The 12,699-nt window shown below is 42.6% G+C and overlaps 1 protein-coding gene across 2 annotated transcripts in view; it reads left to right on the top strand.

The window, feature by feature from the left end:
- Nucleotides 1-12,699, top strand: part of arfgef2 (ADP-ribosylation factor guanine nucleotide-exchange factor 2 (brefeldin A-inhibited)) — a 39,241-nt gene that overhangs the window by 10,206 nt on the left and 16,336 nt on the right. For both annotated transcript variants that reach the window (XM_075476227.1, XM_075476226.1), the window contains exons 10-25: nucleotides 136-370; nucleotides 496-595; nucleotides 2,192-2,331; nucleotides 3,101-3,209; nucleotides 3,299-3,485; nucleotides 3,572-3,683; nucleotides 4,262-4,467; nucleotides 4,565-4,649; nucleotides 6,369-6,540; nucleotides 6,644-6,795; nucleotides 9,359-9,487; nucleotides 9,847-10,005; nucleotides 10,111-10,258; nucleotides 11,056-11,152; nucleotides 11,258-11,298; nucleotides 11,392-11,561. In XM_075476227.1, coding sequence (XP_075332342.1) covers nucleotides 136-370; nucleotides 496-595; nucleotides 2,192-2,331; nucleotides 3,101-3,209; nucleotides 3,299-3,485; nucleotides 3,572-3,683; nucleotides 4,262-4,467; nucleotides 4,565-4,649; nucleotides 6,369-6,540; nucleotides 6,644-6,795; nucleotides 9,359-9,487; nucleotides 9,847-10,005; nucleotides 10,111-10,258; nucleotides 11,056-11,152; nucleotides 11,258-11,298; nucleotides 11,392-11,561 — 2,242 coding nt within the window. The remainder of the gene's footprint in view (nucleotides 1-135; nucleotides 371-495; nucleotides 596-2,191; nucleotides 2,332-3,100; nucleotides 3,210-3,298; nucleotides 3,486-3,571; nucleotides 3,684-4,261; nucleotides 4,468-4,564; nucleotides 4,650-6,368; nucleotides 6,541-6,643; nucleotides 6,796-9,358; nucleotides 9,488-9,846; nucleotides 10,006-10,110; nucleotides 10,259-11,055; nucleotides 11,153-11,257; nucleotides 11,299-11,391; nucleotides 11,562-12,699) is intronic.

The following is a 12,699-nucleotide window of genomic DNA, read 5'->3' as shown; positions in this document are numbered from 1 at the left end:
CACAGAAATGAGCACAGGAAGAATCCTGGCCCATCTTAGATAACATACTGAATTACCTTTTATTCAGGTGTATGTTGTCAGTGGAACTTCCCGTTGTTATGTCATTAAGTTAAACTTGTTGCCCATCGTCTGCAGGTCCCATGAGCTGCGGTCAAAGATTGTGTCCCTGCAGCTGCTGCTCTCCGTGCTGCAGGGTGCTGGACCGGTGTTTCGCACCCATGAGATGTTCGTGAATGCCATCAAACAGTATCTGTGCGTAGCGTTGTCCAAAAACGGCGTCTCCTCAGTGCCTGAGGTCTTTGAGCTCTCATTGGCCATCTTCCTCACCCTGCTCTCCCACTTCAAGGTCCACCTGAAGATGCAGATTGAGGTACAAAGTGCAGAGTCCCGAGTTGGCCTGCAGGTTTCTGTGATAAATGGGAGGATTTGCGTCTCACCGTCGGGATTATTGCTAAACTCACTGGCTTTTTATCCCGTTTTATTTCCTTACCTCAGGTGTTTTTTCGGGAGATCTTTTTGACAATCCTGGAGACGTCAACCAGCTCCTTTGAGCACAAGTGGATGGTCATCCAGACACTTACGCGCATCTGTGCAGGTACAGTTCAGCAAAAACAATCAATAACTTTTAATATATAGACATATATATCCTCTCCTGGTTAAACTGGAGTGAACTAACAACCCATTTATGGTGAACTCAGCTTTTTCTGGAGTATTGATGCGTTGGGACGCTTCTAATAATTAAAAAAGATTGAGCAACTCTAGCATTCAGTTGACGTATGAGTGACCCTTATGAAGTTTAAAGGGATAGTTCGCCTCTTTTGACATGAAGCTGTATGACATCCCATATTAGCAATATCATTTATGAACATCTTCTTACCCCCTGCTGCGTCCTGTGAGCCGAGTTCCAGCCTCGTTTTGGCGTTGATGAAAGTAGTCCGGCTAGTTGGCTGGGGTTTAAAAAATAAAGCGTTTCGCTTCTCAAAACAATATGCGTTCAAAAGAGTAATACATTTGCATCACACAATCATTCTCCAGGAAAAAGTCCACTGAGCGGAACAAACACCTTTCACGTTAGCATTTTAATGGTAATCAGTCGGCTCGTTAGCTGAGAAGGATGCTAGCAGAGAGCAGAAGGAAGCTTTTCCACTGTTGTCTTGTATTTAAGCACAATGTTTTATTTTAGAAAATATTGTAACATGGCACCTAAATGCACTGCTTGGTTTTTTGTTCTTTTGACATTCAGTTCAGTACTTAAATTTTTCTTATCCGATTACTCGATGGAGAAAATCGATAGAATACTCAATTAACCAAGATAATCGTTTGCTGAAGCCCCGCTCAAAGCTTCCCATACATCCGGACGCCATGAGGGATTTGTGGGACAACGGAAGGCCGTGAAACTTGTGAAAAGTAGTGAAAAGACAAAGATAATAGTAGAGGAATTTCTTGCCAGGTTAGTTTTTCACCAAGTGCCGCATTGCAGCAGTTCAACTGTGAAAGAAGTTAATTTGTAGCCAGGATTAGTTCAAGGAATTTAGATCGTTTTTAATGCCCAATCCTTGAGCTTTAAAACCCAGTGGGTTGATTTTAAGGTGTTTAGTCAGTGTGGTTACATGGCACTGAAAGGATCGGATTAATGGCTAAATTATAAGAAGATTGAGTTATTAAGTTCATGTAGACACCTTAATCTGACAAGAAATTGGATCGGATCGAGTTAAGACCCCGAGATAACTCGGTTGAAAGTCACACTAAACCTGCTTGTTGACGGTGAAGCACGTGGTGAATTAGACTTTGCGTTCTGCGCATGCTCCAGATTTTTTCTGAAGAGACGATATTCCTGTTGTTGTCGTCAGAAAGAAACAAACAAGGCGATGGAGAATGCTCCGTTGTGCATCGCGTTTGTGCAACAAGCAGCTCATCACAGACCAAATGTAGAGGGACGTAGCTTCATCTTGCTCTGCGTTCGCCATTTTCTCAAATGCCGAGTTTGATTCGATTCATTCACCAGCATATATCCAAGGATAATTACCCTCGCTCAACTCCTTCTTATTGTAATTTAGCCAATAATCCGATCCTCTCAGTGCCATGTAACCCCACTGAGTGTGATTACCTGAGTCATTTGCACACATTTCCATCAATGCTTTTATGAATATAAAAATGACCTTTTCACACTCTGTTCTGTTTCTGTCTTCAGATGCTCAGTGCGTGGTTGACATCTACGTAAACTACGACTGTGACTTAAATGCCGCAAACATTTTCGAGCGCCTTGTGAACGATCTGTCCAAGATTGCCATGGGGAGGAGCGGGCAGGAGCTTGGGATGACTCCGCTGCAGGTACGTGTCACCGTTTACCGTCAACCAATTCAATTCAATTCATTTTTATTTATATAGCGCCACATACAACAAATGTCATCTCAAGGCACTTAAATAATAAAGTCCAATTCAAGCCAACTGGAATTCAATACATTGTAATCATAGTTATTTATAAAATAAATAGAATAAACATCAGGGCTTTTTCTGCTTTGTGTTTTTTACCTGTGTAATAAGCTTTTTACTAAATTCATCGCAGCATCAAGTTGTAATATGCGGACGTGGTACGTATAAACATTTTTTTGATCGTTTTCTCCAGATAACGAGTTAATTTATAGGCGTTTACACCTAAGTGATCCTGCTGATATAGTTGACTTCATCAGTGACCGGCTGAGGGGACCAGGCCATCTCCATGGTTACCGAACGATGCACGAGACGTGCCGTTATCGTTTTCTTGAGATAAATAACGAGATAAATGCTTTTTTTTTTTTTTTATTTATTTATTTGAATAGGGACAATGCACATTAATGAACATCAGTATAAAAACAAATGTAAATCTGCCGGATTATAGCTACAAAGCTAGCAGAAATACATATAAACACAAATAAACTGGGGCGGACTGGGGAGAAAAAGTGGCCTCGAAAACCATCGGTAAATTAACTCGTTATCTGGAGAAAAACCATCATTGAGTTAACCATCAAAAAAAAGTTTATACGTATCACATCCGCTCTAATAATATCTAGTAATATGATGAATTTAAATGTGAATTTAAATCCCTCTGTGATTCCTACAGGAGCTGAGCTTGCGTAAAAAGGGTTTGGAGTGTCTGGTGTCCATTCTCAAATGTATGGTGGAGTGGAGCAAAGACATGTATGTGAATCCCAACCTTCAGGCTAACCTGGGTAAGCTAACAGAAAACGCACGACCGGTCCACAGGAAATCGGGGGGGCGTCTCGACATGTAGCAGTTATGGTGCGCGTTCTGCTTTCAGGTCAGGAGCATCCGTCTGACAGCGAGGGCGCAGAGCTCAAGCTTCCGGAGCAGCTGGCGGGCCGTCGGGACAGCATCAGCTCGCTGGACTCCACCGTTTCCAGCGTCCCCACGTCCCAGGCGGATCATCCGGAGCAGTACGAGGTCATCAAACAACAGAAGGACATCATCGAGCACGGCATCGAACTGTGAGCTCATTGAGAATTAGTTCCGGCTGGTTTTAGTTAAGTGATTTTGGCTGGGAATGTTTCTGTACTGACTGCTGTCTCTGCAGCTTCAACAAGAAGCCAAAACGCGGCGTCCAGTACCTGCAGGACCAGGGCATGCTGGGCTCCACGGCTGAAGATATCGCCCAGTTCTTACACCAGGAGGACCGACTGGACACAGTAAGGACGTGCACAGAGTTGCGCCGTGCCAGATTGTCTGGGAAAGCGTCAAAGTTTTCTATTCACAGAATAGATTTTAAAAGCCTGCTGATGGTTTACAAATCCCAGAACGGTTTAGGCCCAGAATACATCTGTGATATGTTCAGAGAATATAAACCCAGCAGAGCTCTTAGATCCAAGGACTCAGGTCAGCTGGTCCAGTCCAGAGTCCAGACTAAACATGGAGAAGCAGCATTTAGCTGTTATGCTGCAAACAAGTGGAACAAACTGCCAGTGGAGATTAAACTTTCACCAAATGGAGACATTTTTAAATCCAGGTTAAAGACATTTCTTTTCTCATGTGTCTATGCATGAAATCTGCACGATATCTTTTAACTTATCTGGACTGTTGCTTGTTTTTAAATTCATTTAAATTATTTTAATTGTTTCTCTTTATATTCTTTTATGTATTTTTAATGCTTCTTCCACTCCCTGCTGCAATGCTTTTAGTTTATGTAAAGCACTTTGAATTATTTTGTACATGAAATGTGCCATACAAATACATTTGATTTGATTCTCCAACTGCTTCATCCGCACAGACGCAGGTGGGAGAGTACCTCGGTGAGAACAACAAGTTCAACAAAGAGGTGATGTACTGCTACGTGGACCAGCTGGACTTCTGCGGGCGGGACTTTGTCTCCGCTCTGAGAGCGTTCCTTGAGGGCTTCAGGCTGCCCGGAGAGGCCCAGAAGATCGACAGGCTGATGGAGAAGTTTGCTGCTCGGTACCTGGAATGTAACCAGGGGTAAGAGTTTCATGCCCGTGTGTAATGACGCCAGAGATGGGTCCTTTGAGGTTCAGAGTTTTTGTTTAAGTATCCTGACATGCATCTTATTTTGCAGACAGACCCTGTTTGCCAGTGCCGACACCGCCTACGTGCTGGCGTACTCCATCATCATGCTCACCACAGACCTGCACAGTCCTCAGGTGAAAGCTGTTGATTGCTTTATGTTCTGTCACCACCACCCTGCTGTCATCGTGGTGTGTTTGGGCCACTGTTAACACTGTTTTGGCTGCTCTTAACTGAAGGACACACGGATGTTTTCTGCTGGTCAGACGGAAGGAAAGCTGAACCTTTGCTGCTGTTAACTTTTAATTTTAAGGAGGCGCTTTACCCGACGTTTTCAGTTTGAGTTACAGATCGACAGACTCTGCACAGACCTTTGACTTTCAAACAGGAATTTTGCAACTCAGGGAATTTATCACAGTGAGCTTTTCACAATGTGATGACGTCACAGGTGGACTTTTACAGCTGGGCGACCCTGTTTCAGTGCTGCAGCCCTTTGTATTGGCAGTGCAGCTTTGTGAAAACTGGGACTTCTTTCCAGTGAACGTGGGAGTTGCATTGGCCAGTTTTTGTCTTAATCTGGCTTTCTGCACAGAGCTGCTGCTACACTCAGTCAGTGTGGTTACATGGCACTGAAAGGATCGGATTAATGGCTAAATTATAAGAAGATTGAGTTATTAAGTTCATGTAGACACCTTAATCTGACAAGAAATTGGATCGGATTAAAACCCCGAGATAACTCGGTTGAAAGTCACACTAAACCTGCTTGTAGATGCTGAAGCTCGTGGTGAATTAGACTTTGCGTTCTGCGCATGCTCAAGATTTTTTCTCGGGGTCGTGAACCAGAAGTCGGAAGAGACAATATTACTGTTGATGCCGTCAGAAAGAAACAAACAACGCGATGGAGAATGCTCCGTTGTGCAACGTGTTTGTGCAACAAGCAGCTCATCACAGACCAAATGTAGAGGGACGTAGCTTCATCTTGCTCTTCGTTCGCCATTTTCTCGAATGTCTGAGTTTGATTCGATTCATTCACCGCCATATATCCAAGGATAATTACCCTTGCTCAACTCATTCTTATTATAATTTAGCCAATTATCTGATCCTTTCAGTGCCATGTGACCCCACTGAGTGATGACAGGAGTCCTGTGACAGAGGAAGTTAAGTCTGAAATTCATAGTCTGGGAAAAGCAGTTGAGAAACGCAGAGTGCAGTGACACACACATCTGACTTTAGGGAGAAACAGTCATGATATTTGGCAAAAAGTCAGAGAGCAGTAAAGAGTGTTGCTATGAAGTGAAAGATGTCTTCTCCTCAGTGTGGAGCCGGCTAAAAACTGCCTGTTTTTAGAGTTAACACATGCAGTATAGTGCTGTAAGACCAATAAAGCTTAAGCTTAAATGATCCCAACTTCTCTCACTGATGTTTTTTTTATTTTTCCTCTCAGTTTTAGACCGGGAATGTACTTGCTTTTAATTACAGATACACTTGTTTAGCATGGCTTCCTCGCCTTTTGTTGTCTTTGTGCACGCAAGCTACAGTATGCAGGTGTCCGGCAGAAACGATGTAGGGTCAAAGGTCGCGGTTTCTCTCCGCTCCGCTGCTTTTAGACATGAGCAGCATGTGTAAAAACAACAAATCAGACTATCTGTGGTTGCATTTTGCATCACTTAGTCTCAGGAAATACTGTACGAAATGGAAAAATTCTCATGATACTGAATTCGATTTTCTGGAAATTTGTTGTTTACTGTAAGACTTTCAACAGCTTGTGTTTGTCGGTCAATGCAGCCTTAGTCAGTAGTTTGATTTCCTCCTTAAAGAATGAAGCCAACTGTGTCTGTTGATCTCCGTTTGTGCAGGTGAAGAATAAAATGACCAAGGAGCAGTACATTAAGATGAACCGCGGTATTAACGACAGCAAAGACCTGCCCGAGGAGTATCTCTCTTCCATATACGATGAGATCGCAGGCAAGAAGATTGCCATGAAGGAGAGCAAAGAGCTTTCTATCACCCCAAAGTCCACCAAGCAGAGTGAGTGTTTATATCCCGGTCTAATATGAAGGTTTGGTCAGGAGTTTGCTTTCTAAAACGTGTGGGAGCTGCATCAGAAACCTTGATTTCCTTCCTCCTCCAGATGTTGCCAGTGAGAAACAGCGGCGTCTGCTGTACAACATGGAGATGGAGCAGATGGCGAAGACCGCTAAAGCCCTCATGGAGGCCGTCAGCCACGCTCAGGCACCATTTTTCAGTGCTACACACTTGGAACACGTCAGGCCCATGTTTAAGGTAGTATTTCTTTTTCCGTTTCTTACTTAAACTGAAGCAGAGCTGTTTCATTTGGTTTTTCTTGTCCAAACTGACACAATTCACAGGTTATTTTAAGGGAAGCATGTGAACCTGCAGGCTGATTAGAGCAATGGAAGCTAATCCAAGAACACAGTAATGATTTTCTAATGTGAAACATGCCTCACAGAAAGGAAACCAGGCAGAAAATGAGCTCCATGTACAGATGTCTCAGAAGAGTCACGGTCATTCATTCGCATGAAGATGTAAAGTGTTACAAATTCATCTCAAAGAGCTCTCACACATTTAGGCAACATTTAGACAAACCGTCTCCTGTTGGAAACAGTTTGCTTGTGATTTAGTTTAGTTTTCAGTGACTTAAACTACCCAGAAATGAGCACCAAGCAAATACTCCAAAGCTCCTCAAACCAGCGGCGGACCTGGCTAGATTTACCTCCCCCCAAAAAAAAGACTTACCCCGCCACCAACACAACAACGTATTATATTATATAATTTATATATATATATGAAAAATTAAAAAGGTACAAAAAGATACCACATGTAGCTTACAAAATGTCATGTGAATGTATATTAGAAGTTATTTAATTTAGCATATAGCTCATAATAATAAAATAATCCACGGTCAGGACTTCTGTGTGAATTTGCACTTGTTGTGTTGCAAACACAAACTAGACCAGGTTGCCTTTGGGTGAAATTAGCTGCAGGACATGATGCCTCAATTCTCAAATACAATCAAATACAGTCGTGGCTAATAGTAACATATTAGCAAGAGGCTAACAGATAGCCTAAAGCCTACGTCACTCAAGTCACTCATAGGAATCTGCATCCCTTTATCTTTTGCCCGTTTCTCCTCTTCTTCTTCTTTTCTTCTCTTTCTAAACTGGGCACCTGATGGCTTCTTTGGTCTTTTTCAGACCTGGACTTGTGATGCTGTGTCTTTTACCTTTAAACAAGACAAACTGCGCCCTTTTCCTTAAACTGACACACTTTCCTGAGGTCTTAACAAAATGTCTGTGACATACAACGGCTCCTTTTTCCTCCATGAATTCACATTTATTCACGCTGACCTATTTTAGGACGTGAAATGAGCCGCAGGCCCCACTCCTCCCCTCTGCTCCACAGGGTCTGCCTCTTCTGAGGTTAGTGGTGCTCACTAACCCTTAAAGCACACTGTTAACAGATGACGGAGCGTATAGTAAATAGTTTGTTAAATCGCTGCACCACAGAACATTTCAGCCAGCCGACAGGTCCATAAACGCTGGGCTTCGCTGTTGTTTTCCACCACAAGGTAACGACGTTGGCATTTTTTGGAAATTGGAAATTCCAGCATTTAGTTGAAATCAGATTTCCCAGCTGGGATTAAATGAGATTACACCAAGTTAAACTGTTATTATCTCTTTTCTGTCTTAAGTTAAACTAACCATTTTAACTTGTGATGGAAAAACTGACCACAACAGTTTCAACTTGGCACTAACAGTGAATTTAGCCTGATTTGAACCCATCTTTGGGTGGAAAAAAGATGAGGAAGCTGGATATTTCTGCTCTGAACCGGAGTGGGATGTAGAAATCCACCACAGATCTGAACCTTGTGCCTATAAAACTAAATATCGTCCGACTTTCACCAAACTGTTATCGGTGAGTAGATGAACGTATTTTATGCCAGAAAATAAGGCTCCAGGTTTAAAATACCATAAATTCCGGACCTGAATATAAGCCGCACCCTCTCAGGTTAAAAAGAAAATCCATTTTGTACTTGTATAGGCCGCACCGGATTATAAACCGCAGGTGGCCACATAGTAATATGAGATATTTAAACAGAGAGATGAGACATGAGGATTTTTAAACTTTTAATTAAATGCATATGGTAACAGGAACAAATACACACTGCAAATGCTGTAACACGGCTGGTTTTAACTTAAATACCTATCGGTAACGCACAAATACATGGTGTAAATGCTTTTTTTTTTCCAAACAGTGCCTGTAACACGGCTGGTTTAAAAAAAATAAAAAATAAAAAAGACAGTAGCCTACCAGGAAAAGTAATTGATCGCCTTCAATTTAAAAGCTGCATCATACGCATTTCTTCGTTTGTTTTCCATGTTGACAGTGAGTACAAATGACCGATTTACAATAATTTAGGAGTGTAAGTGTGTTTGATTTATCGTACAATTTCAGTGGACCGCTGTGAACTATTCCTTAATTGTATCGGCCTAATGTTACGAAGCAAAATGTTTTTGGCGACATGAAAAAAACAAAAGAAAAAAAGCATATATTAGCCGCACCGTATTATAAGCCGCGGTGCTCAAAGCCGGGGAAAAAGTAGCGGCTTATAGTCCGGAATTTAAGGTGATAAAAAAACTTTCCCTTTAACGTGTGACATCACTAAGCACATAGAAAATATCGTGTTTGTTTGTTCTCGGCTGAAACGGAGAAGTGTCTGAAATGGTAAATTACCCAGAGGTGTAGCTCTGGCTGCTGTACTATAAACTCCCGGTTAGACTCGTATTGTAAATCTGCGCCTGCTGATGGAAGCTGTGTGTTACAGCTGGCATGGACCCCGCTGCTGGCAGCATTCAGCGTGGGGCTGCAGGACTGTGACGACCCGGAGGTGGCCTCGCTGTGCCTGGAAGGTATTCGATGCGCCATCAGGATCGCCTGCATCTTCAGTATGCAGGTCTGGAGACGGGTTTTTACACAAATTTGATACCTTTTAATCTTTTAATTTATCTGGACTGTTGCTTGTTTTTAAATTAATTCAAATTATTTTATTTGTTTCTCTTTATATTCTTTTATGTATTTTTAATGCTTCTTCCACTTCCTGCTGCAATGCTTTTATTTTATGTGAAGCACTTTGAATTGTTTTGTACATGAAATGTGCCATACAAATAAATTTGATTTGATTTGACCTCATGTATAAAAATGAATCTCTTGATGCATAATCCTTTGAATTCTTTCATGTACTCATTGTTTAACTGCTTCAGTGCTCGTAGTGGAATCCATGGCTGAGCATTTAAGTGGTCTGTTTGTTCGCAGCTGGAGCGAGACGCGTACGTTCAGGCCTTGGCCAGATTCACCCTGCTGACGGCCAGTTCCAGCATCACAGAAATGAAGCAGAAGAACATCGACACCATTAAGACCCTGATCACCGTGGCTCATACTGACGGGAACTATCTGGGCAACTCATGGCACGAGGTGGAGGAGTTTTATCTCAAACTCTGCTTCTAAAGATGCTAAATGACTCTTTACATTTGAATTAGTACCAATAATTGGTGTTATATGTCTGTGTGCGTGGTGCAGATCTTGAGGTGCATCAGTCAGCTGGAGCTCGCCCAGTTGATCGGCACAGGGGTGAAGACGCGCTACATCTCAGGGGTGGTTCGGGACAGGGAGGCCAGCATCAGGGGCTTACCTTCAGGCACAGAGGAATTCATGCCACTGGGGCTCGGTACGTTTACACCATTAAAACCCCCCGGCGCTGCGTACTGATCCTTGTTTTTGGAACTCTAATAATGTTCTTTGGGTCTTCTGCACCGTACACGCTTGTGTTAATTGTAGGTCTGGGCAACGATTAAAATGTTTTAATCTAATTAATCACATGATTTCCCTGATTAATCACAATTAATCGCATTTGTACGCAAAATCCAAAAATTAATTCAAAAGTAGTGTATAGCTTTTAGCATTTAGTTTTATTTTAAATGTGCTGCCATATGAATGAAAGTGCCATAACATTTGTTGTGCAAACACACTTTTAACATCAGCATCTTTCTGTAGTTTTTATGTAGAAGCCTCGCTCCACTGTCTGTTTCCTTGAATGACTTGCTGCTATCAGTTGTGTGTTTTGCCTTTAAGTGATATTTTAGACTGGAACTACTACGCTGAGAAGACAATTCAACTTGGCTGTAAATGCAGGAGTTTTTAAAAAAATTTATTTTGAAATACGTGCTTTTATGTTGAAACAAGTAAAACAGGAAGTAGCGCCGGTTAGCTCCGTGAGCTTCACACAGAGACCGAGGAGCACCTGTAACGGTGATGTTACCTGCTAGTTTATCTTTATTTCATTACTCCGTGCTTCGTGGTGTTTGCTGTAACTGTGTGAATGTGACGCATTCAACAGACTTTTACAATAATAAAACCTGCGTTAATGCGCGATCAAATATTTATCGGCGTTAAATAATTAACAAGTTAACGCGATAATAACGAGTTAACGCGCCCGGCTCTAGTTAATTGTCTTTGCTGCTGCAGGGAATCTGGTGGGAAGCCAGGACAAGAGACAGATGGCTCACATTCAGGAGTCGGTAGGAGAGACCAGCTCTCAGAGTGTGGTGGTAGCTGTGGACAGGTGAGATCCCCTCGGAGGTCCTCATACGTTGCCAAAATCGCACAATTTACACAACGCTTGACATTATTCTTGCTTCAAATCTCAAAGCTACTTTCGTATTTGCAGGATCTTCACCGGGTCTACCAAACTAGATGGAAATGCTATTGGTGAGTATTCCCTCTTTGGTCGTTGTGTCCATTTGCGCACGTTGGAGAGTAAATTCAGAGTCGGCAATTTAGGGTGTCGCTGATTTCTTCCAGTGGACTTTGTGCGGTGGTTGTGCGCGGTGTCCATGGACGAGCTGGCCTCGGCGCACCAGCCGAGGATGTTCAGCCTGCAGAAGATTGTGGAAATATCTTACTACAACATGAACCGCATCAGGCTGCAGTGGTCTCGAATTTGGCAGGTTATAGGAGATCACTTCAACAAGGTCAGTGGAGCGAAGGATCCTCAAAGTTTCCATAGTTTGCATAAACCATGTCCGAAAAGCTCTTCTCTGTCTCGTCTTTTGAGGTGGGATGGCATTTTCTTCTGGTGGCGCTCCCTGCTGCTCTGTGCTTTTAAAGCTTTTAAAGGGATAGTTCGCCTTTTTTGACATGAAGCTGTATGACATCCCATATTAGCAATATCATTTATGAACATTTTCTTACTCCCTGCTGTGTCCTGTGAGCAGAGTTCCAGCCTCGTTTTGGTGTTGACGAAGGTAGTCCGGCTAGTTGGCTGGGGTTTAAAAAATAAAGCGTTTTGCTTCTCAAAACAATATGCGTTCAAAAGAGTAATACATTTGCATCACAAAATTGTTCTCCCGGAAAAAGTCAGACCTCACAATCGCTTGGCGCTATTTTCTCTCCCTTTGTATCACTGCCTGCTGCCGCCTGCCGACAGCCGCGCCTGTTACGGTGTTTGCTGCTCAGAAGCAGGGGACTGCTCGGTCTGCACTTCGGTCTACACAGCACGCAGTGATACAAAAGATTTAAACCCCAGCCAACTAGCCGGACTAGCTTCATCAATGCTAAAACGAGGCTGGAACTCGGCTCACAGGACGCAGCAGGGGGTAAGAAAATGTTCATAAACGATATTGCTAATATGGGATGTCATACAGCTTCATGTCAAAAGAGGCAAACTGTCCCTTTAAGTTTGTCCTGTATCTCCACAGTGAAGGCTTGGATTTGTTACCGCTACAAAGCAGCGATTTGAGGACATTTCCCTTATTTCTGCACAGTTTGTTCATTTTAAGTAGGACATTGTTCTTTATTTTCTCCTAGGGAAAATGGGGCATGTTTGTGATCACGCATCTATAGAGAAATACAATGTGCACACACCCTAAATCAGTCATGTCACTTTAGAATGAGCCGTTGTCTCATATCAAACTTATTGCTCCAGTTACTTTAAAGCTGCAGTCTGCAACTCTTTTTCAAGCATAATGCCTGGAACTGTCCGGGGATTCTGAAAGTAGTACATTAAATACCCCAATACAAAAAAAAAATGAGTTCTCTAGGTCCCCTATATGTCCCGCTAGGTCCCTCCAAAGCCAGCAGGTTTGTTTACAAAATTGCAGACCGGACCGG

The sequence above is a fragment of the Odontesthes bonariensis genome, chromosome 10 (assembly GCF_027942865.1).
Source record: "Odontesthes bonariensis isolate fOdoBon6 chromosome 10, fOdoBon6.hap1, whole genome shotgun sequence".
NCBI classification, from domain to species: domain Eukaryota; kingdom Metazoa; phylum Chordata; class Actinopteri; order Atheriniformes; family Atherinopsidae; genus Odontesthes; species Odontesthes bonariensis.
The sequence above is the reverse complement of the archived record's forward strand: the minus strand, read 5'-3'. Positions and strand labels throughout refer to the sequence as shown.